Below are 24,610 nucleotides of genomic sequence, written 5' to 3' on the forward strand. Positions count from 1 at the left end.
GTCAGAGTTAGGTTGATGGTTGGACTACATGATCTTAAAGGTCCCTTCCAACCTAGATGATTCTATGATTCTATGTTTAGAAAAGTGAACAGACTTTATTAGAAGTCTCAAGACTCAACTGTCTCAAACTTTAATTCAAACTGCCTCCTTTTTCAAGTTAGTTGTCAAAGAGGCTTTGAGATAATGAAAGGTGACTGCCATCCTTTACATATACAGAAAAGTATTAAAACTGTCAGTTTATAAACCTTGGAACAAGAAGGATTACATGTGGGGAACAGTAGCAAACTCTAAAGCTTCTGTTTATAATAAATTCCCATGTCCCACTTATTTTCTCCTTTGTTTTTTTTTTAAGTTTCCAAGGACTTCTATTTGAAAGTACCTAACTTGTTTTTCACCTCTCAACTGTTCTGTTTCTTACTTGCTAGAAGTAATTATCATATTTTCTAATAATATCCACTGAAACTATTTTAAATTTCATCAACGCAGTAATTCTCTGTGCTACAAGAGGAATGCTAGCTTCTGTCTAGCAATATATCCTAGAACATATTCTCTGTGAAAGGTATTCCCACATAAAGAAGCATGTAATCCTGTACATTTAAGCAAGATCTGAGAATAGTGTAACTTTAAAAAACAACAAAAACAAACAAAGCCTGTAGAAGAAAGCGCTTCTCCCATCTCAGAAACTGGTTTCTGCGCTGATCTTACCGAGTTCACATTTTGTGGGGCAACAGAAATGGCATCAGGATTCCTCATTAGGTGCAGTGACGATGGGATTCTCCACTTCAAAAATAGCCTCAAATCCCACATTCTTCCATGTACAGTTTAGTTACTCTGGTTTGCTGCATGAGAGCTGGATACCTGCCATAAAATGAAATACAAAGTTTGTTCCATATACTTACTTCTCTGAATAGTGGCTCAAGGAACAAAATCAGAGATAAATCTCCCAAACTCCCAATAGAGTGGCCTCTATTTTAATTAATATTGTCGGTATCCCCATGCTCACCCACAGATAAGTTTAGAGTACAATCTGGTTATTTCTGAGCAGCTGAACATTGGCACAAATTGAGGTAGAAGCACGTGTTATAATTGTCACAAAAACAGCATAGCTTAAATCTTTTTACAATTTTCACCTCAAGTTTACAAGATACGGTATATTAGCAGAATGAATGTTACATATTTTCTCCGTAGATATTCAAGCATTTTGCAGAGACCTATGTTCAGTGCTGTCTCAGGTTTGCTATTACATGGCTCTGGTTCATGAAAGTTATTTATTTTGGCATTTGTGATGTACTTTTGCCATACAAAAGTATGTCCTAAATTTCAGATACTTGAAAGTCCAGAAATTCAATACAACCTCTTCATTATATTGGATGTCTGTTAACATCCTGGTACATAAAAACTGCACAGCATTTGGCAGTATGTATGAGTAACAGCACATACCTCTCAGTTCCTTTTCTCATCAGAAGCAGATTGTCTTATTTCTTTTTATACATATCCAGTCCCGTTCTCGCTATCTGGTTTGTCATTAAGTTGCTAGGAAACTGAGGCCTATGCTGTTTATGGTTTAAAATTTAATTAAGCATTTTGCTCTTAAAATTGTGCAAATGTTACTAGTCAGTATGAATATTATTAGTCTCAGTGTTGTCCTGAACTATTAAGTGCCTCCAGAGCTGGGAATTTCAAAAGCAGACAGGGAGAATTGTGTGTTTATACATAAACATTGTATCTACAAAAGGCAGTAATATGTCTTTTTCATTGGAAAACCACAGAGAAAGATCGTGGCTTTGCATTTCACTTGCAGGATAGAAAAATAACTGTTCTTTTTACGGTAGCTCAATTAGCTCTAATTGCTTCTTTACTCCCATTCATGAGTTATGGTAATAATAAAAGCAGATCCAGCTCTTTAGCCACAATGTATTTTAAACTGGTATTATATGTACTTACAATGTGCTCAACTTCTTTTTCAGGCTAGCCCGGATTCTAGTTCGCCTGCCAGCCCTTAGGCTGATGAGCTCTAGTATTACCGAGGAACTGTTTTTTACTGGTCTCATTGGAAATGTTCCCATTGACAGCATAATCCCCTACATTCTCAAAATGGAAACAGCAGAATATAATGGGCAAATAACTGGCACATCTGCGTAGTGGGAACAACACAATTTGATGGATCGAAGTAATTTTTGTAAAAACATAAAATTGCGAAGTTAAAAAAATAGCATTTTGGTATGTACAGATATTTCCAATTTGTTACCAGTTTCCTGTCAGATTTCTCCTTGTCTGTTTGACGCTGACAAAATTTAAGCAGCTATTAAAATACCTGCTATAGAACCTTTTCAGCCACAAGGAATATTTTTAATGCCTTTCATTTAAAAGGCTATAGATTACTGAAAATACTTTTCACGTGCTTTGTATTTAGAAATTATCAGTGGTTAAAAATAGAGTTTTATAATATCAGAGATTAGTAATAAAATTACTTTAAAAGTAAAAAGAACAGTATGTATATATTTAAAAATATCCTTGGAATTAATATCTAATAAATGCCAGGATATAATACTAGCACTTTGTAAGCACTTCTTGTCAAAGCGACAATGTCATCAACATCCTGCTTATGAGTATGGAAACTGAAAAAAAATTGCCTATGTCCTTAGTCAAAATGCTAGTGATTTCTGTGAAAATGTAGAATGCTACAGGAGACAATCATTTATTCTACAAAAAGATACTTGCTCTTAAGTTATGCATGATGTATTAACGTGGATTCTTAAATCAGATATCCACATTATTTGAAGCTATACTCTATTAAATGAATGCAGTTGTAATTCACAGTACGATGCGGTCATAGTGACAATTACATGCTGCAGGAATTACCCAAACTAGGAGAAAAAATGTGTTTCTTGCCACAGTAATGATGAAATATTCTGGTTCCTTGAAGTTTCTATTCAGACCGACACAATCATGACAAACGTTACTCTAATAGGAAGACTTTTGATTGTGGGGAAAATCAGTCATTAACTGGAAGAATAGTTGTTTTCAAGTAGAGCTGTGTGATGCTCTTTGTATTTCCAAATTTTTCCTTCCTCTGTACTCCTAAACACTCTCTTCGGCCAGCCAAAGGTACAATTCAAACCCTGGAATGTGCAGAGCCTCTGGCTGTCAGCAAGAGCATATTACAAAGCGTTCCCACTTTATTTCTCCCCTAATTCTTCCCTTCCCTGACTGAGCGCTCACACTTTTGCAGTGCTCTCAAACTTCCGTGGCTCAGTTTGAAGCTGAAATACAATCAGGATTTATGTTGTTGTGTACAATTGCAGTTAATGACTGATAGACCATGGAGTTATAGAATTAACTACTTTTTAATTGCCTAGAGTTATGAGCCATCATTGTGTTTTCTAGTGTCAGCCATTAGCTGCTAGCATTGCCTTCATTTTAGTATAGTTTATTATTAAAGACATTAAATATTTTAAGCAATCAAAGTTTTTTTTAAAAGTCATGGTAATTAATACCTTCATCTGATCCTGGCTCAGATGCATCAATTATTTTAATTATTTGTATGGTAGAGGCATTTTCTACTTGCGTATTTTTATGTGACAAAAATCTAATGATAAGTTCTGCACTTTCGTTTTTCTTCTGTTATTGACATTTATTTAGAAACACCAACCAGATTGGTGTTTGTGTCTTTTAAGGGTCTGACTTGTAGCCAAAAGATCTTAAGCAGCTCTAGATGAGGCTTCTGACGTACTAAAAAGTCCTGACCTGGTTTGTGTCATTCTCATCAGGAGGCTCACGGTTGTAGCACTCTTTGTGACACAGAAGGCTACTTAATTTTAGTTTCTGGATGCATTACAGTTTTCTACAGTCACCATTGTTACAGCATTCAGGATCTTCTTTTCTCAAAAGGGTGTTACAAAGAGTCAAATATGCATGCAGAGATTTGTAATATTGCACTTTCATTTCTCTTGGCTTTTGCTATAGCAAACAAAATTGTCATTTTTTTCATATGATGGAAGGTCTGCGCTCTGAATATTAAGTCAACTGGAATAGAGAATTTTGTACTAGCTGTTTTATTGCAGTGTAACTTTTTGTGTGATTGTGTCAGCACTTCGATGCAAACTCCCTGTTTTAAGGGTATACAACTTAAAATCAATTGTGATATTAACAGCATCAGAAGTTGCTACCTTGGAAATAGTTGTGGCCGTTTCTGTTAAAATTTAAAATTTTATTGCATTATGTCATTGTTGTTCTAAAAGCAGTATGCATTGAATTATTGTGATTTTTTCATTGCAAAAAAAAATTATGCAGTTTAATTTGCTTTCAGTATTATGTAAAAATCACTTAAGTGGATAAGTAAGCATCATTAGTGACATCTTTGTGGCCCTTCATTGGACCCTCTCCTACGTGTCTCTCCTCGACTGGGGAGCCCGGGCTGGACACAGCACTCCAGATGTGGCCTCACCAGTGGCGAATACAGGGGAAGGATCCTCTCTCTCAACCCGCTGGCCATGCTTTGCCCAGGGCAGCCCAGGGGACGGTGAGCCTTCATTGTGGCAAGAGGACGTTGTGGGTCATGTTCCACTTGGTGGCCTCCAGCATATATTGGTGCCTGGGGTTGTTCCTCCCCAGGGGCAGGACTTTGTGCTTCCCCTTCTTGAACTGCATGAGATTCCTCTTGGCCCATTTCTCCAGGCTGTCATGGTCCCTCTGGATGGCTGCATGGCCCTCCGGTGTATCACGCAGTGAAGCTGGTCATCTCTCAGTGATCCGGGTCTAACCGAGCAGTGAAGCTATTTTAACTCATTCAAAGAAAGCTTTTTGTTTTCCTTGTCTGTCCATCAATAGGAAGCACAGAACAGATGAAGGGATTCTTTCTGCCAGCAGTTCAGGTGTTTCTTGGTAGCAATAGGAAAGGGCATAGCTAAGGAAAACGGGCCTCACAAAGTTGTCCCTGCTCTGTGTTAACCTTTGCTGTTACCTCCAGCCTTTGGTGCTTGGGCGTTCAGACCTCTAAGAGAGCAGAGGGAGAACAGTGTGCACGGTGCTGCTGCAGGCTCGGGCACGTTTCACACTGTCTCTGCAGAAGGTACAGGGCTGATGTTGTTCTTGTCATTGCTGAGGTTTGTACCACCCCCCTGCCAGTAACCAAAAGATGGTAACAGGCTAATCTTACTCGCTTTACTTCTAAATTAGTTTCATTTGTTTCTTCTTTGCAAGTGCATACTTTTGCTTATGAATATGGGACAGGAGAGGTTTTTTTATTATTGTAACATTTATTGAAAAACTGTTTCTTAAGTATGGAACTAGCTTGTTTTTGTAAAGGCCAAGTGTCAATGCCAAACTGGTGTTTACAGAACTAGGAGTCAAAGGACCATAGCCCTGAAAGTGAATTCTAAGAAAAGTAACATCTCACTGAAGCTCTACTTAGTGCCTAAAATTCACTCTCTCCAGAATTTTCAAGGTCCTGTTTCTGCTGCTTTTGAAAATATATTTAACTCGGTAGAGACGTAGTGATAAAGTATGTGATTAGCTCTGTCTGAACTTGATTACATGTGTATCTTGGTTGTAATGCATTCAGACAAATGTTAGAATTCTGTGCTGACTGAAACTGGGGCACGCAGGAAGCAATAATGAGGCAGTAATGTTCATTCTCCATGTACTCCATTTGTTTTGCAACTTTTTTGAGAAGGAACTGAATTTGAATCTTGTAGAAGAAAAGAACAATGATCAGTAACATATAGGAGTATTCTGGGTTAGCTTTGTAATAATGATTTTTATTGCATTTGTGACCAGGGCAAGAAGGTTTACTACTTTTCCCTTAATTTACTTACATTGGACGAAAGATGAGGAACTAAGCTCATGTGCAGAAGTCACCGTTCTCTCTTTACATGGCTTGTAAATGAGATCTGGTGCTTTTGGTGCCAGGAGAGTCACTCGGGTGTGAAAGTGGTAGAAGAGGAAAAAATAATCTCCAAGGAGAATCCTTCAAAGAGATCATACAAGATTTTAGCTGCCTTAAAATGTTAGTTTATTAAGGAGGCTTAGTTTTCCGAGCACTCTGGGGCAAGAAACCATTGATGGTCACCACTGATTACTTGGTACCATTTACCAAGTCTCTTTTTGCCCTTGGGGCGAGGGGGGACTGAAGGTGCCTGTGCTGGATGCATCCTCCCTGGGGTACCCTTGGCCAAGGGCTCGTTCTGGGGTGAATCAGGCCTGAAGCTTCCAGGCAAAACCAGTTTCCTGACTGTGTTTCTTCTTTGGCAGAGACTGTAAAGCACTGCAATGTTTTCCTTGCTGTGTGTAGCACACAGGACTTTCACAGATTCCTGAACGATTCCATCAAAGATGCTGGAGATGTCACTACATTTTTCTGGCCATTATAATTAAGACAGTAGTTAGGATTCTTCCCTGATTACCTGCTATTTAATTTGTAAGGGGTAATTTTAAAAAGGCCCAAATAGCATGAGCAGCAAGGGTATCAGGAACACAGTTTAGCCAGGAAAAGGACTGGAAATCTGTGGGCTGAGGATGCTGCTCAAGCATCAGTGATCAGAGCAGCTCCCTGCGACAGCCACCCGTCGGGGCCAGTTCGGGGTGGGTGGCGTGAGCAGAACTGGCCAGTCTGTCAGCCACAGAGATTGCACTAGCAAATACCAACAGGATGATACCACCCTGAAAAGAAAAGAAAAAATACATCAACATGTTGTTTTTCTATTTTAAATCCCTCTCCTCTCCTGCAGTTACTCTTTAGAGTGCAAGAGCAGGGTAGGTGGGTTCTTTTCCATCTACTCCTGCCTGTAAGAGAAAAAGCAGAACTACCAGGCAGAGGGGAAGCAGGTTCCCATCTATGCTGGTATTTTGCCAGCTCACCACAACCCACAGAGCTGTGTGGTCCGCTCTGATGATGGGCCATGAGAGCAGCACCAGCATCTGCAGCCCCGATTCCCTACAGCCGGGGAGGGCAACGAGCTGAGGCCATGAACGCCGTGCAGAGAGAGAGGACAAATTGCCAGCATCTACAGGAACTTGAATGACAGAAAGTTAGTTTAACGAACAGCTTTATATGACAAATTAACAAGAGGGCATGGCAAAGGAGAGGAAAGGAAAACTTTGTGCACCTCTTGATTCTGAAGTTGCTGAATCATTTTAACAGTAAATTCTTCTGAACTAAGTTTAGGCTTATTGTTTGATGGAAAATGCCATAACGCCTCTTTTTACATAATGCTACAGCCCCACTTCTGCAGCAATCAATGTTATCAACATTATATGGGGACTTATTTGTGCAAAAAAAAATTAGAACATTATTTATACTGAGGTTGCAAGTTGAAGTTTTCGTAAAGTTTAAATGCTCTAAGTCTAAATATATTAGACTTGGAAAACATCAAACCCCAGAATTACCTTATTACTGAGCTTTTTGTTGTGAAGTCAAGTTGCAAAGTTCCTCATAGCTAATAACTGCCATAATGTTCCATAATTCCTACAGCCAGTTTTCTCCTCTGAGTTATATGAATGCTTTGAAAATGGCTTATTATTGTTAAATTCATGCCTGTCTTCCTTCTTTTTAAAGGGTTTGATAAATTTTTACACATTTTATTTTGTGCCTCCCACCATTGTGCATTTCTGCATGTCCAATTCTAAAACTCACTCGAGCAGCTGATGCATATGTACATAGTTGTATGTATGTGTGTATGAATGTATATGTTTATACCTGTCTAAATATATTATGTACAGTGTATAGAAAGTGTGTAGTGTATGTATATATGTACAGATATGTAGCCATGTGTTCACACCGTTCTGTGTGTTAAAGCTTTTCATTCATTTGCTAATCCAGAGCTTCCTAGTTCTCCTTTCTTAGCCCAAGCTAAGCCTCGCTTAAGCAGGTGAATCCTCATGAATTTCAGAGTTTTGTACCTTTTTCTAAACCCAGCCTGATTTTAGTATTTTCTGTTCAGAACTGACAAATATATTCCATAAATTTTCTGGCTTTTACAGTACTCCCTCTACCTTTTCTCATTTGACATGTAGAAGCCTGCCAGTGAATAGGTAATTGAAGATATAATATCTTAAAAATAAATAACCATAGTCACAGAAAATACTCTCCTGTTTTCAATATATACTCATTCTGTTTCAGCCTTCTGAGAGACTTTTTAGGAAAGTTTTCTTTTCAGTGAAAGTTGGTGTAAGAGATCGATTTATTATTTTTTTTAAAGTCTTCCGCAGTGGCTAATTGGAGAAAAACAAGTTGCCCTTTAACATTGAACTGTAGCACACAGAACAGGATGCAATGGATGGTGTTTAAAAAGTCAATACTGACATTGCCATAATGATCACATGAAACCAAACCATTAGTTAAACAACGACTGTGTCCTCTCTTCAACGGAATGACAACATTTCTGTTACAGTGCTAATTAAATAAGAGGGAGGCTGCTCCGTTTATTTCTTAGCAAGCATCAAGGCTTATTTTGGGTTTTCATGATGCGTTTCAATTGTATATTCACTTTCCGAAGTTACTCTCTCTGTTGCCCAGCTTGAACTAAACGGAGCTGGGCAGTTCATTGGGATGTCAGAGTAACACCCCTTTGGGGCTGCCTCTGGGGGACTGTGACCGGCTCCGGCGCTGGGGGCGTGGGGTGTCCACTGCTCACAGAGTGCTCGTGGAATCACACTCACATTAAGACTGTGAATTACTCATAGGCAGTATTCAGACATTTACATTACCAAAATATAAGTAGTTCTTGTTCCTTTTCCCTTCTGATGACTTTGGTTAACAGAGGAAGCCTTCTGTAAAAGTTACTCTATTAAGTTTGGGTTTTTAAAAAAGCATTTTACAGATTGCGTGGGGGGATAGTTCAGCAAAGTCTTGTTTTTGTCACTAAGAAGGTGAAATGGAATTTTTCTGGGCATATATTCCCACCTTTTGTACTTGGTGGGGCAAAAACTTGTGTAGGTTTAAGCAGATGAGCAGACACCAACTAAGCCAAGGTGAGCTTCTTGCCTGCTGCAAGTAAAACACAGGTCTCTTCAGAGTCAGGCCCTTGTCAGTCTTTGCTACAGCAAGTGCTAAGGATGTTCTGTTTCTGGCCACATTGTTTAGCAAGTGTTTGTAAGCTTTCTTTCAAATACGGAAAAAAAAACTGTAAAACATCCACTTTAACATTTCAAACCTTATTTTTGAGATTTTCAGCAGGAAAATTATTTAAAGTAATGGCAGGAATTCCTGTGACAGAGGGTCCTTCATTGGTGCCTTGACAATCAGTGCTGTTTGAATAGTGTTTGCTTTTCTCTTTAAAGGCTGAATGGAAACCTAACGTCTGTTGACATAATTGTACTGCAGTGACAGTTTTAAAGATTAGGAATCCAATTGGGATATTGATCAGGATTGAATCCGTTTAAAAATTCAGTTGTGAATTTTGAAAAAAACCCCCATATTTTAAAATTGTGAACTTGTTTTATATCCACGTTTGAATTGTTTGTATTCTGAAGGACAAAATGCGCTCATATTTAAGTGGCAATGAAGGCTCTGTTGTAATATTCTGTGCAAACTGTGGAATGTGAAATCACTTTCTGTACGTAAGCACAGAAAGCAGAGGTGTGAGACGCAGCCTATTGCCAGGTGTCCAGCACCCCTGAGTAACTGGCTTCTCAAATATTTTTTAATGATCTCAGATTAATGATAATAAGGCATGGGTCCATTTTAAAATATTTCTGATGATTTTGTGTTAAAAGTAGGACTGAATAAATTTCCAAAAAAAAAAGGATATTCTTTAAGAAGAAAACACCTACAGAGCATATATGTTAAATTTCTCATACGTGGACTCAATGTTAAATGTGGAAATATTTTTAATAATTACTCTGTATTCCAGAATACATTGCAAGCCAGTGTTCTCACAGTTCCACGTTGTGAAGTGCTGTATCCACCTGGAGTTCTGAGCTCCTACAAAACCAGCAAATTTTTATAAAAGGAATAATCTACTTTTAATTCCTTGGGATGTTTTCTGGAAGTCTATGTTCATTATAATTTAGAAAACTACTGTTTATTTTAATATATTTTAATTTCAACTTTAGAAACTTGCAAAAGTTACGTATTTCTCACAGCTTCTGTTGTGAAATCAGCAACTGTTATGTGTGGTAGCCTTTAAAAATAATAGCATGTTCTTTTTTTTAATCTGAATTTTATATCTAATCAATGTCTTCAGTCATGAAGAGAAATTTGCATTGTTGTGTTTGTATATAGAGTATTGCAGTGCATGATTTAGCTTATGCATTTTATTAAATGCTGTTTAAATGTGGCAGTATATTGTTGTGGCTTAATACTACCTAAAGGAGGTTTATACCATTAAAGTAAATTACAAATATAAATGCATTCTGGAGTTTTATTTTTCAGTTCACTTAATTTCTTCTTAAATATCAGGTGCCTAAGCCAAATGCCTAATTTACTGCCTTTTAGGGAGAAACAGTATTTTCCCTTCACTACAGTGATGCTCTTGGGAGCCATTTACCCGGGTCTGTGGGTGCCGGGACCCGCTCCGGCCCCGGGAGGAGGAGACGCACCTTTTCCCAAATGTTTAATTCATCTTCATGAGCCTGCTGGTTCGCTCAGGGCTTCTGCGGAGACAGTTTGCTATTAACGGACAGCACTTGATGTCCACTTGTATCTGGCAGCTCCTTCTGTTCCCCAGATTCTCAGTGAGGGTGAGGCCTCGGCTCTCGTTGGGGGTCACGGCCCCGGGTGCTGCTGAGGCACAGCAAGTGCAGCCCCCGTCTGACAGAGTGGGCCGCGATGGCACTGACAGACCCTTCTTGTCACTGAAACTCTGCAACCTGGAGAAGTTTGTTTGGGGAATCCGGGGGAACCAGACTTCGGGCTTCAACTGCCAAATCTAGGTGTCCAGAAGAAAAACATGCATGGGGGGGGGGAAAAAAAGACCTTTTAATTTCGGGGCCTGCAGTGAAGGTGGGGCTTTTGCTGCCCAAGTTTGAAAAGCCGATGATCCTCTGCCCGTTGGAATCGTGTCCCCGACACGGAGCGGTACCGGAGCCCCCAGCGACAACCCGCCGGGACGCGAGGGAGCGCACGGACACAACGTCACGTGGTAAAGGTCTCGCGCGCACGAGAGAACCGCATCACGGCCCCGCCCCGCCCCGGCAGCCGCGCGCCGCGGAGGGATCCCGTCCGCAGAGGAGAGCCGGATCCCGGCGCGGGGGGGTGCTCGCCGCCATTTCCGCCCGGCGGCGCAGAGGCGCCCCGCAGGCCGCCGCCATGCCCATGAAAGGCCGGTTCCCTATCAGGCGGACGCTGCAGTATCTCAACCAGGGCGACGTCATCTTCAAGAGCTCGGTGAAGGTGATGACGGTGAACTACAACACGGCGGGGGAGCTGAGCGAGGGCGCGAGGTGAGCGCGGGGGGCAGCGGGGCGCGGGCCGGGGCCGCCTCCAGGCATCTCGGCTCGCGCCTGTGTGTTTTTCTTTTCCTTTCCAGAAAGTTTGTGTTTTTCAACATCCCCCAGATCCAGTACAAGAACCCCTGGGTGCAGATCATGCTGTTCAGGAACATGACCCCCTCGCCTTTCCTCCGCTTCTACCTGGGTGGGTGCTGCCGGCGGCGGGCGGGCCGGGGGGGGGGTTCGGGCCCTCACGCTGCCCGCGGCCCCGCGCTCCTCCTGCACAAACTTTGCTTTTCGTGGTGAAACGTTACCGCGTACATTTAACTGTATCAGAGAAGCAGACGTCTTAGTTTTGTGCGTTTAAAACACGTTTTGCTGCTACTGTGAAACGGCACGTGGTCAGGAAGGGGCACTGATACACTGTCACTTTCCTGACAGACAATGGAGAACAAGTTTTGGTTGATGTGGAAGATAAAACCAACAAAGAGATAACCGAGCACATTAAAAAAATCTTGGGGAAAAGCAAGTAAGTAACACTGAATAAGGTAAGGAACAGTCTAGCGTACATCGTAATACAGTCCCTGCAAACATTGGTCAGGTGTACAGCACGCATTTTCCAGACAAAGTCCCCAAGCTAAGAACTCTAAATCCAATCTTTCTGGTAAACTGGGTCCAAGGTAGAAAGAGGAAATGTTGTCCTTCAGTTTCTGACAGTAACAAACAGATCTCTTTTCTAGAGAAACGCTTGAAAAAGAGGAAAGAGAAAGGAAAAAACTTTCACATCCAGCAACTTTTGGGCCTAAGAAGTATCACCTGCGAGAATGCATGTGTGAAATTGAAGGCCAAGTTCCCTGCCCCGCTTTTGTGCCGCTGCCCAAAGAGATGAGGGGAAAATATAAAACTGCTATGAAGAAGGAGGCATCATCCTGAGATCTCACACCCTGCAGCTGTTTTTCCCGCAGGGCTTGGATGATCAAGGTATTTCAGTGAAAGATGAGAGCCAACAGCTCCTGAACACAGGAACAAGCAAGTTCATGTAACATAGAAAACTTTGTCTCAGAAATTATTCCAGCTGTAAGAAGACTTCAGTGAAAAGTAAATAAAAGTTAAAACAAGCTTTTTGAGTGCCAGATTTACAAAGTTTGAAGGAAAAACAGAAGGGAAATAAAATGACTAGAGCCCTGTTTTCCTACTCATGCCTGCACGTAAAGGTTGTGGCAAAAACAAGATGGTGATTGCTTTGAGACAGACTAGACCTGATAGTTAATTATCTTAGAAGCAGCACAGAACTCCACAATTTGTAGGAAGTGGCATAAAGGTGTTCCTGCTGATTTCCATTTTGTACTCACTGAAGACAGCCAAACAATAATGTAACTATATGCCAAATTTTCTGAATCTAGTTATCACTCAAACTATTAGAAGTCTCATGTACAAGATACAACTTTTGCAGTTGATAGTGCAGCTCTGAGAAGCACTGACCAAGTGAAGAATATTAGCAGTAAAGGAGAACGTGTACGTTGGTGTTTGAAAGATGCTTTCCAATTATCTTTGTTGTTCTTCCAAAGCAATTTAGAGCTACTTTTAAATGAAGACAATTTCCTAAAGTCTTCCTTTTAAAAAAAAAAGCAAGCCATACGAAGAACTGTGTCTGAACTTACTATCTTCCGGCAAATTCTAGCCAGAAATTGCATTATGCTTCAAAGTGCAGTGCTGCTATGTCACTCCTTACCTCAAACACTCCTGTTCCCTGCACAACCTCAACAGAACCCTTCTGAATCATCACAGCTTCTGCCTGACCACACAATTACACGGCACCTGTAACAGCATGAACATACAACAGGCTGTACCACATTGCTTGGTAACAGCACGTACCTGTACGTCGGGGTTATATGTGCAAATGACTGTAGAACTGTATCTCAGCATTTCTGAGCTGACAGTCAAGTACAGAATTTCACACCAGGCATTCTGTAAGAAGTGTCAAGGACAAACACAGCACAAAATAAACATGTTGGTTTATTTCATCTGTTTACAAAGTTCCCATACAGAGTAGTGCATGCAATTTCAACAAAAGTCAATGCTAGTTATTTACTGAGCTTTACAGTTAAGATGCCTTCACTGCGTTGTGCCTCACAGCAGTCAAGGTACCAACGTAAGGTCTTTGCTGCGGAGATGACTTCAGGATTGGGTGTCTAGTCTATCACATTTAACACTGACAAAGATCATGAGGTATGCTAGTCTGTTATCTGCTTGTAAAAATACATTATTACATGTACAATAAGGATACTTTATTACTAGTGTATTAGACTGAAAATACAAACAAGGCAGGATAATTGCAACAAGGAAAAAACACTTTTAATGTGAAAGCTGAAGCCACTGAAACATTTTTTCATATTGATAAAAAAAGCTTTGGGTTACAGTGCAGGGAGCAACCCTCTTGATTAGGAAACGAGTCTGTGTTAAGTAACTACCTTATAGTACTTGTGTTGAAACAAACCATTCCAGGGATTAGGTTTAGCCATCTTTTTTTTTTTCCTGCCTTTGTAACAGGTGCCACAGTGCTCATCCTAGTTTATGACATTTCAGAATCCTCTGTTCTTCGTTTCACTTGGTGCAAAACAACATTTGGGGACTCGATCAACTCTAATAAAACATCTCAGTATAAAAACTTCATGGTCTTAAGACAACCTGATTGGTGCACCATCCAGCTTCGGGTTTGGGCTACAGTAGGAAGAACACGAGCTGTCCTTAGCTGGCTCCTCTTGGTTACTAGTGCTATTAAGTGAGGATATAGGCCATTTGTTTTTTCTAAATGGCAGTTCCTCATGTCCCTACTTCCCCTTATTTATAGCAAAATAAAACTAGAGTTTTTGTTCTTTGGGTAGTGTAATTATTTGTGTCTCTAAAACAGTACGCAATGCTTGCATTGTGGCTATGCTAATATAGATTATCAGAGACATAGCTAAAAGACATGTCCCGTTCCACTAAAATGTACACTTCTGAATAAGCCCACTATTATTAGTGCTATATGGTGTGAACTGCCCCATTTTCCTTTATTTCAGCTTTAAATATATAACACTCTTTAGACTAACTACTCCCCACCACCCTTTCAAAACACTGATTCCTGAGGATGGAGCTCTGCCTTTCAGAGAGAAAAATCAAAGCAGCTCAGGCTCCATCTTTCCCAGACACAGACTGTCTGAACCCCAAAGTGATCCGGTACCAGCCTGCAGAAAAAAGCCCCAGCTCTAAGCCCTCCTGCATCACAGGTGCTCTGTCACCCTGAACCACAAGGTGACTCCAATTTGGAGCGTCTTAATGACAGACACACCTGATTCTCCTAACAGCTTCTGAAGGGAATCAAATATGGAAGAGAATTGCTATTTGGCACTGTCGCAGCCACAGACTTTGTCTCCCAGCTTTCACAGAATTCCAGTTCAGTGGCACTTCAGCTCTCATTGTAAACAAGATTTTTGTTCCTTGAGTGCTACAAAAAGAGGGTTCCAGTCTCACAAGTACGACAAGCATGATCATTCTGTCACCCAGAGAGTTTAAAGGAATGTATAGATTCCAGAAGATAATTAGGAGTTGGAGGGTCACCCTTTATATTACAGTTTGAGACTGAGCTAACCTGATGCTCCTTTCCCTGGCAGCGACTAGGTATTTGTTCCCACACAAGCAAGTCTCTGAAGCCAGCACGGTGCTCTCTATTACACTGTAGTTTGTGCTCAGAGCAAATGGGAAACGGAAAATGATGAAAAGACATCCAAACTTCACTTGGGAATTTTATATACACATTAAAAAGTTCATCATATTAAGATCAGTTATAAAGTTCTTCCAAGTCTTAAAATCCCTTTTGGGTATTAGCATTGCACAAGATTGATCTGCAAGCCTGGATATTTTGCACCTCAAGAATCAAGAGTAGCCTTTTAACAGCACTCTCTCCTAACACCATTAGGCAATCAAGCCAGCCTGAAACACTGCACTGTGTCAGTATCAGAGGATGCAGAAGTTTTAGAAAAGTTTTTGTCTCTCTAGTCAATGCCCCACTTGAAAGGCCAATACAACAGGAGATGGCAATCCAACCATTGCAACCATTGCCAAATCCTAGTTCCCTGTTAGCACTTAACCACTTTGACCAAAGGAAGCACACGGTAAGACCAATTAGCATTAAAAGAGTGTTGTAACAAGTTATTGTAAAGTTTCTTCATACAAGCATTTGAGACCAGCAGCACACCTCAGTAATTCTTTCTTCAAGACTGAGTAGTAGTGGAAAGGCCTAGTTGAAAGTGCATAAAAGTCAAGATTTTCCCAACTCCCTCATGACCTGTTCTGTCTATAAGTATCTGATCTACCTTCCCATATTTAACACCAGACTTAAAGTAATTATTACACAGCCCTATTGCCGCTTCAGCAGTTGGATTTCTCCTTCTGCTTTGCTAATGTGCGCTTCAATTCCTTTAAGTTCTCTGTCAGTACCTCCACCTCATCCATTCGTCCATTATGCTTGGCATCAAATATATAAGCTTTGATATTATCTATCTGTTGGAGAAGCAGCTCTTCCTCTATAGCCTCCTCTCCAGAGATTTCATTGCCATCCTCCACTTCAAAGGGATTGGTAGAGGATCCCTCTTCAAATGGATTCCCAGAATTCCAGCTGCCCCCAGGCTTTTGAAATGGATTTTCATCCTCTTCAAAAGGGTTCGAAGTACTGCCAGCTGCTCCTTTAGTTTCCTCCTCCTCCTCCTCCTCATTTTCAAATGGATTATAGTCTTTTTTATCACTTTGCAGAGCTGTGTTAGAGAAGGAAGCCACTGGAGAAACATCTTTGGCAAATGGGTTGGCAGGGTTCTCCTCCAACTGAGGGGTATCTGCTTCATCTTCAAAGGGGTTCAGAGAGGCTGTCCGGTCTTGCTCTTTGTCACACTGTGGGACGCTCTGGGATCTGAGTGTGGAGATTAAGTGCTCTTTAGCTGGCAGCTGATCAACAAGAGGTGTTTCAGAACTTGGATTCCCTCTGATCCGAGTAGTACCGAGATCTAATGCATGTGCTGTCAAGTTCGGATTCTCTTTTGCAACTTCATGCTGATGCTGCCTGACTTCTCTGAAGTCTAAGGAACGTGTCCTTGAATGCTGAGACATTAATTTGTGGTGTTCTCTTTCCCACTCTTTTTCACGAAGGATCTGAAGTTCCTCCCTCTGCATCTCTTCCTCTTCTGCCTGTTTTTTAGAAAGCTCAATTGCTTTCAGAGTTTGTTGTTGATCATATTCATCCTGAAGCTGCCTCAGGTTCTCCTGCAACATATGGACCTCGTCTATCCTATTAGCTGCCTTTGCTTGCTTAATAAAGGATGTGATATTGTCAATCTGCTGAAGAAGTGGGTCTGCTATCTCACTCTGTCTGGATATGCTAGATGTAGGTAACCAGCCTTCCGATTTCCTGACCGCTCCTTTTTTCAGGTGTGTTGCATCACCATTGACTGTGGCTGCAGATCTGGAGATAAAGTCCTTCTGCTTTTCCTCTTGTTTTCCTTGTGTTTCGAGAGCCACCTAAAACAAAAAACATGCAGCTTGAAAAATTCTTTTCCAAATATCCATAGGTACAAGGAGTTCACTGGTCTTAGACATTGCTGGTTGTCACTGAAAGGGATCATTTTTGGTTACTTTGCAGAAAATGCTTATTTTCCTAATATTACCTGAATACTTGCCTTCAGTTTGTTTGGTGACAATATTGATCAAAATCCAAAGATATCTGCCTCTACCCACTACAGGGCAAGCAGGAGCAGCAACAGCGCTTTGTACAAAGAAAAAATACCTAATGCAACTGTGCAAAGAGTGGCCTAGATTGGGACAGTAACTGTATCGCATCTGACTACAGCAGACACCTGTAACAGAACATCTGCCACTGACATCGTTAGCTTTTGGAGTGCAACGATTCCAATTTCTCAACTTCTACCTCAAGATAAAGCTAATTTAGTTTCCAATTAATGATGTTCTCCCTTCTAACTGAAAAAAGAACCCAAACAAACTCTCCCTTATTCTAATGTCCTTTTTCACCACTGAAAAAAAATCTCCAAATTCTGCTTGTGCAGAACAATTTGAAAACCCACGTGAACTAACATCATTAGTGTAGGGCTCACTCTGCATGCACCACAGCAGGAACAGCGCGTGCACCCACGTCACTGCTGCTGCCTAGAAGCCTTCAGCTGCTCAGAACACACCTACTTACCTTCTCCATAGAACACAGTGTTACATGAATCCCTGAAAAAGGGTATGGAACCATCTGCCTAAGAAAATTAAAAACTGAACTCCAATATTAAAGGCAAGTTATGAAGCCCCTGACAAGACATAACAGATCTTAACCTGTCTTACCATATGCAGCCTTTTCTTCTTCAGTTCTTCATACTGATCTCTGGTTGGCAGGGACATTAGGCCAAGCAGTTTTTCCTGGCAAAATTGAAATATTTAGTGTTGTTTGCAGGCATTCAGCTAATTTTCAACTACTTGAAAAGAGATACGACCAACAGAACACCGCACTGACAAATGAAAGGCACTTCTACACGGCAGTCAGTGACGGCACAGAGGCTCGCACCACAGCCAACGGACGTGCCAGGATTCACATGGCCTTTCAGGTCCCCAAACTCAATGCTTACTACACTGTCTGTGCTGACACCACCTCGTTTAAGGCTACCATAAGTCATTAGGTGAACTACAGAAGATGTATAAAAGTAAATTTCCTTCTGAAGTAGTTTCAAACTACGAGGATGCCTGGCAAAGAAGAGAACACTATATAGAATTTACATTCAGCTTATAACATATGCTCCATTTACCTGAACAAAAAGTGTAGCTGAATATCTTATCATTCTCTGAAGCTGTAGTGTTTTAGGATGAGGTTGGGGATCTTCATGCAAGCCTAGACTCAAAATCTTCTTACTGAACCAAAGCAAACATACAGCCTCATCAGATCAGGAACAAGGGTCAGTGAAAATGCAACAGAAGGGCAGAAAGACAATATTGGATGAAAACTTTCCAGTTTTCTTATAGGTAAACCATTCTGGATATTACAAGTTATAACACTTTCCACTCCCACCCCCTTTTTTTAAAAGAAAAAAAAAAAAGAACTGTGCCACTATTTGTTTCTTCTCTGCATTGTTATTCCCACTACAGAGGAATCCACGATTTTTTAAGACTTTAAAGGGAAGTAGGAATTGACAGTGCACAGGAACAGCATGTACCTTTTCACATGCTCTTTACAACTGAGCAGACAAATTGATTATCCATACGAATAAGCAGGTATGTGCTACACAAACAGACACCAACAGCTGATAAAAAACTACAGAGAAGTCATACCAGAGGAGATGCACACATGCTGGGACAGGGGAAGGAAAGGGAGGGCTCTTCTTTTACCTTAAGGCATCTATGAATTCATATGCTTTTTGAATCTCCACCCTCAAGTCATTAGCACGTTCAAGATTGTAGGTTGTCTCCCCAGCACTAAGAAATAAATACAACTTCAATGTAAGTTGTGCATCCAGCTCACAACACAAACACTAGAAGCTATCCCAAGATGACTAAGATTCAAGAACAGCTGACGCTACAGGGGCTAAATGGTTTATTCCATGCTCGTGTTTAAAAACCCTTTGTGACAGAAGTGGAAAATGACTGTTATCTTGTGAAGATGGACATTTCATAGAAGATAATTTTATTTTTGATCGTATGATTATTTACTATTACAGGAGAAATTGCATTTTAACACAAGAATGCCACTCTACCAATGATATCTAAAATACACAATTTACTAATCTACATACATAATATACATCCTGTGTATACATAGTACATACATAATATTATCTAATATACACAAATTTAGCAAATGTATCTATTTTGTATTTTTTTTCCAGGCAACTGGGTGCAGAAAAAACAGAATGTTTGAATAGGTAACCACACCATTATAGTTATCTCTACTAACATTTGTCAGAAAGCAAAAGGCTACAACCCCACAGGGGTATAATATTTATGATGCAAGTAACGGGCAGCCCATGCAGGGACACGACTGGTTACGTGCGCTTTACCAGAGAAGTATGACAGTGGCACCTCAGTGGGAAGTGGCTTTTAAAAAAATAAAACAGACTTCTCCTCTGCGTGCAATGTTACCATTAATAATTAATTCAGTACTACTTTGAAGAGCATCCAAAAAATGACAGATAACCTAATACTGCTTTTTCTTGTAATTTACACACTCTTGCAGCCTTAGCACACCATTTCCTTACTCCTCCTTACACTTTTGGGGAGGAAAATTACATACATTCATAAACAAAATCAGCAAATGCGGCTTACTTTAGTGATTCTGCCATCCTTATGTATTCTGGTGCTTTCTGGTCAACCTTCTCCATGCAGAGTCGGAGTTTCTTGTTTAAAACAGAATGTGTAAAAAAAGAACTTATATTAAAACACTAGTGCAAGAAAATGCTGTCTGTGTTAACCATGATGAAAGCCATTTAGCTGTTTGGGATGACAAGACTCTCCAGTCACCTTCAGAACACAGATAGCGTGGTCAGAAACAGAGACGCCCTGGTCCTCTGCAAGGTGAATCCTGAATTCAGAAGCTGATTTAAGGGATGACTTGGACAACTTCTAGCCTTAAATCTCCTCACAAAGAGCACCAACAGGAACTCCCATTAACACTAAGCTGAGGGGTCTGTGGACTCTACCGAAGAGATACCTGCTGATTGTCAGTCCCTGCTTTCAGAGCACATCTGAATACCATGTTCCAGCCATATGCTGTTGACTGATGTAGATGGTTCAAAAACGCATTTGCCAGTGTGAGGACAAACACCACTGACAACATCAAGTCCTATAGCTCCAGTGCAGCCCATCAAAGTGCACAGCATATCGCTGGTTTAAATGAGAACTGTTCTGAAGAATCCCAGCTGACAAAGTTAACAGTTTTGAGAGAGTGCCATCTCAGAATTATTAGTTCCAGATGATGAGAATGAAGTTGTATCTTAAAATAACATTTGAAGTTACCGTGGGATATAAATACTATAGGGCAGCCAGCTCCATCATTTCAGATACATCTTTGTAACGTGGCACAAACACCCAATAGAGTCTATTCTAACCCAAGTATGTATTAAGTCCTGAAGTAAGAGCTTGGACACAAGATAACAAGCCAAAAGTCAAGTAGTGACAACTGCAGATATATACACTGAGGACAAAAGCAGCAAAGACTCTGATTTACCTCATAGAGTTTCACGATCTCTGGAGTGTATTCTTTCTCATCAATCTGTTGTTCTCTCTTCAACAGGGTATCTTTGCAGTGCTGACAGCAACGGATTCGGTCATCGTCCTTCTCATCCAGAACTGAGCTCACGCTGCTTATGCTGCTAATGCTGCCACGGCGGGAGCCATGGACACTATTCGGTGAGGAGTTCGGGCTAGTATGAGAGCCCAAGGCCTCTTTGCTGGCACTAGTGAGTTTGCCTAAAATTTTACAGGTAATTTTACAGTGACTGGAGAAGCCAACAGACTTTACCAGCACAAGTCAATTTACTTTATGAGAAACTTTACATTCAGTTAATATTAGAAAACCAAGTTGAAACAGTCTGCTGAAAGACATGCCAGAAACCCATGACAACCAAGACTGCAAGTCAGAATTTGGATCTTCTCTGTAAATGCTGCTCCGTTCTAAAAGCGCCAGAGAGCCGGCTGCCGAGAACCACCTACTTTGCTTATGCCTAGAAGCATCCTCATGATGGAGCTTGCACAGTTATAGAATAGAGTGTGGAAAAAAAGGTACATTAATGCTGTCCATGTTTTGTGCTCAAATGCTCCAAAAAGCCCAGTTAATGTCACTTATTTCCACATAAAATACAGTCTCCTCTCCAATGCACTAGATGAGGAAATTAAAGTTCAAAGGGTTTCTTAAGGGCTTGTGGGTGAATTTCCTTAATGTCAGCATCTCGATAACCATGGGCAGGAAATACCCACGGTAGTTCCAAATCTGAAGAAGGAACAGAGATGAAGAATGGAGAAATCATTCTTCGTGTTCTGTTTCACAGCCAAGTGTCAGCATAGAACTGAATGACACATTAAGGACCAGTATTACCAGCAGCTTTTTTTCTAATGGCAAAAAGCCAGGATCCAGTTAGCACCCTAAGTGAGCTAAGGAAAGGAGGAATTAGCACCACACATCATACTTACTTGCCAAAGGAAGACTGACAAGCTCCATGCACTTCTTGCACATAATAGACCCACAGAGGCGGCAATGGTGACGTCGGTTTCGGATACTGAACTTAGTGCCACAGTCTGGGCAGAAGGGAACATCCTGGTCGCTGACCCAAGGCACAACAGACTTCTCTATAGCTGATCGGGCAAGAGGGGATACACACAGTGTAAGATACTAATTCAATTAATTCCTCAGCTGATTAAACCAAAGGAGCAAATAGTCTGAAGTAAACCCATACCAACCTCTTATTTTAGCTGACTCGGTGTTTGCTCTGTCAAATGATGTAAGCTATAAGATAAACAATGCATTAAAGAAAATTGTTCTTTGCAAGAAAAAAAACCCAACCCAACCCAGCACAACAAGAAAAAGGAACCTGGCATTTTTAAGAGGTCTCGGCCTCTTTCACACCAGATTCCTGCAAGTCTCCTATTTATTTCTAATGCCATATTCATACAAATAGTGCTGAACAACGACTGCCAAACCTGTACAAATCAGAGCATTTTGGACCTAATCCTTACAGCATCCAACATTACTGCATGTGAGCCAAAATCTAAGTATATCATTGGTAAGATTTTGAAGAATGAGAAGCTGGAACAATCACGACAAAAACATTAGGGAGAAATTTAGTAAAGTAAAAGATTGAGAAAATATACAGGAAAACAGATGTTTCATGAAGCATGTGGAAGTAGCATCTTCAGCTTGAAGATGCAAGGAACAGAAATCATATTCCCTTTATAAAGCACACTGCTAGATAAATGGGCACACTTCATATTTAATTTTTTTTTTTTTTTTAAAATCTAGGAAACATTCAGAAGGCTGGAATATTAAAAAGCAGCAAATTTACCTTTTCTAGCCTGATTATTAACTTATTGACTTCAACTACGTAGTGATCGATCCTGGCTGCTCGGTGTTTCTTGAAATCAGAAAGATGGCTTCTCATAGCACCTGGAGAGACAGCAATAAGTTTTCAGTCACCCAAGTGCTCTGTAGGGATTTAAATGCCTCTTGAAAGACAGCTGTCACTTCTCAATATTTATTTCTCATGTTCAAATTAAATTTTAAAGACACATTAGAATCCTTATCACAGTACTGCTCTAAATAAAACATGCAGATTAAAGCCTAAACTCCAGGCTAACAATAAACAGTATTTTACTTCTACTACAGAAAGCAACAGATGCTGTGTTAAAGAGAACACCTGCAACAATTTTTTCCTCTCTCCATCCCTCAGTTACATTTGGCAAGCCATTATCAACTCATAGTGTTCTCAAAACCGACTCCCTTTAGTTTCCTGGACATGTGCTGAACAAAGGGAACAGGCAAGTCCAATGATTACTGGAGGTTTACGCAACAGCAATTTCTCCTTCAGACTTCTAATCATCCTCCCACCTTTAGAGGTCTGAATCAAATCCTTGATGACAGTTCAGACTTACAGAAAACTGATCACCACGTACACAAAAGAACAACATAGTATGTATTTAAGAAATGTACGATTTGTACTCAACAATGTTGGTTTCAAGTTTAAGTTTTGAATCCTTTTCCGAGTAAGATGAGCCTGGTATGAAAAATCAAAGTTTCAGCCAAAATTAAAAAAAAAAAAACCTATCCGCAAACACACAAAAAACACCCCACTTTCTTCTGACTGGTATAACATAAAATTAGATGTTGCTTTTGCTACTATCTACGTAAGTGTAAGAATCTCACTTCTCCGTGCTAAGGAAATAACCAAAAAACCTCCAAAGCTGAATTCATAGGAATGAAAGGGCCCCTTCTGGGTAACTGAATTCAGCTACTGCTTTGGAGACATCACACAGTCCTTTTCACAAACCCACCAAATCCCATCCTAAAATCCGTGAGGTGCATCTTCTCCACTCTGGTCTGAAAACAATTCTCACTCCTCTAATATTCAGAAGCCTTCTACTAGTTCACTGTCTCTATTTTTAGCTAATATTTATACTATGATTGCTACTGAAATGTATATGAAAACCATAACCCCACGACACAGCAAATCAAATGCAACACAGACACAATTACATGCTTCAGCAGTACTGTATCACTTCCACAAATCAGTTTAGAAGAAAAGTTATGCCCACTGCGTATCGCTTTCCAGCTGTCCTACCTACTTCCTGGGGCTCCCACATGTATGGATCTACTCCACCATAGCTGAACGACTCGTATCGTTCCTGAGATCCAGAATCAGTTCTGTCATCTCCTTCGCGTTTCAGCAATTTCTTCTTTGCTCTTTTGGCCTTCTGGACAAGATCTGAAAAAGATAATCCCAAGTTATCAAACATGGCAGGGAGTCACTGAGTATTTGTCCCGCAAAACAATATGGAATATTCCTCATCCTTTAGCACAAGTCTTTTTCCTTGATGAAAAGTTTCTCCTCAACGTGTTCTGTTTAGAACTAGAATGCAGTTCAGAGAATAACAGATGACATGAAATGCTCTTTGTTACCTGTCATAAAGTATCACTAATGTCCTAATGACAGAAGAGCAGTTTGAGACACTCCACTCAGTGAGTAAGCTGTCTTGAGCTATGGGACCCATTTCACAGCATTCTGGGACATCATACAGATAATATCTTAATTCTCAATGGTTTTCCTAGGATTCAGTGACGTTCAACACATTCTTTGTCTTGTTGCAGGAACTACAAACTAAGAATTTCAGTATGCTTATACACCTAAAAAGTGTCAAAAGTACTAAACAGCCCACTGCATTATCTCACATGAATGCAAGTGAGAGAAGGGCAGTCTCCTGGGGAGGGGGAAAAAAAAAAAAAAAAAAGACTGGGAAGTTGAAACTTTGGATCTTTTATTGTCCTTGCTGCTCTGTTGCTCTCTGGATGCCAGCAAAAGTTGAGGGCACTACTTTTCTTGCCAAACACATTAACTGTTTCCTTGAACTAGACACTTTGTACGTCAAGCTTTCCAACAAGCTGCTGGGAACCATGAGTTAGCATGTCGGGAATAATGTAACAACTATGCCTGGGCTGAAGGTAACCAGCAGGCGAAGG

The 24,610-nt window shown here is 40.5% G+C and overlaps 3 protein-coding genes across 10 annotated transcripts in view; 2 read left to right on the forward strand and 1 right to left on the reverse strand.

Annotated features, from left to right (window-relative positions):
• The window catches only part of NR2C2 (nuclear receptor subfamily 2 group C member 2), a 39,949-nt gene extending 29,602 nt beyond the window's left edge, over window positions 1-10,347 (forward strand). For 7 of the 8 annotated variants that reach the window (XM_014946723.1, XM_014946715.1, XM_014946721.1 and 4 more), the window contains one exon: window positions 1,968-10,347. In XM_014946723.1, coding sequence (XP_014802209.1) covers window positions 1,968-2,142 — 175 coding nt within the window. In that variant the 3' untranslated portion in view covers window positions 2,143-10,347. The remainder of the gene's footprint in view (window positions 1-1,967) is intronic. The other variant, XM_014946722.1, reaches the window with a different exon arrangement.
• Window positions 10,348-11,143: 796 nt separating this feature from the next.
• Window positions 11,144-12,903, forward strand: MRPS25 (mitochondrial ribosomal protein S25). The gene is made up of 4 exons (XM_014946737.1): window positions 11,144-11,382; window positions 11,469-11,575; window positions 11,812-11,899; window positions 12,111-12,903. The coding sequence occupies exons 1-4, from the start codon at window positions 11,249-11,251 to the stop codon at window positions 12,301-12,303; spliced, it is 522 nt and encodes a 173-aa protein (XP_014802223.1). The 5' UTR covers window positions 11,144-11,248; the 3' UTR covers window positions 12,304-12,903.
• Window positions 12,904-13,365: 462 nt separating this feature from the next.
• On the reverse strand, window positions 13,366-23,904 carry RBSN (rabenosyn, RAB effector). Its single transcript, XM_014946736.1, has 10 exons — window positions 23,715-23,904; window positions 22,443-22,543; window positions 21,841-21,886; window positions 21,574-21,735; window positions 20,612-20,853; window positions 19,711-19,781; window positions 18,778-18,864; window positions 18,201-18,303; window positions 17,743-17,817; window positions 13,366-16,920 (listed from the first exon to the last, which is right to left on the reverse strand). Exons 1-10 carry the CDS (start codon window positions 23,887-23,889, stop codon window positions 15,781-15,783), a joined length of 2,202 nt encoding a protein of 733 aa, XP_014802222.1. The 5' UTR covers window positions 23,890-23,904; the 3' UTR covers window positions 13,366-15,780.
• Between the last annotated feature and the right edge of the window lie 706 nt (window positions 23,905-24,610).

Source organism: Calidris pugnax, unplaced genomic scaffold, assembly GCF_001431845.1.
Source record: "Calidris pugnax isolate Ruff unplaced genomic scaffold, ASM143184v1 scaffold81, whole genome shotgun sequence".
Classification (NCBI taxonomy): Eukaryota; Metazoa; Chordata; class Aves; order Charadriiformes; family Scolopacidae; genus Calidris; species Calidris pugnax.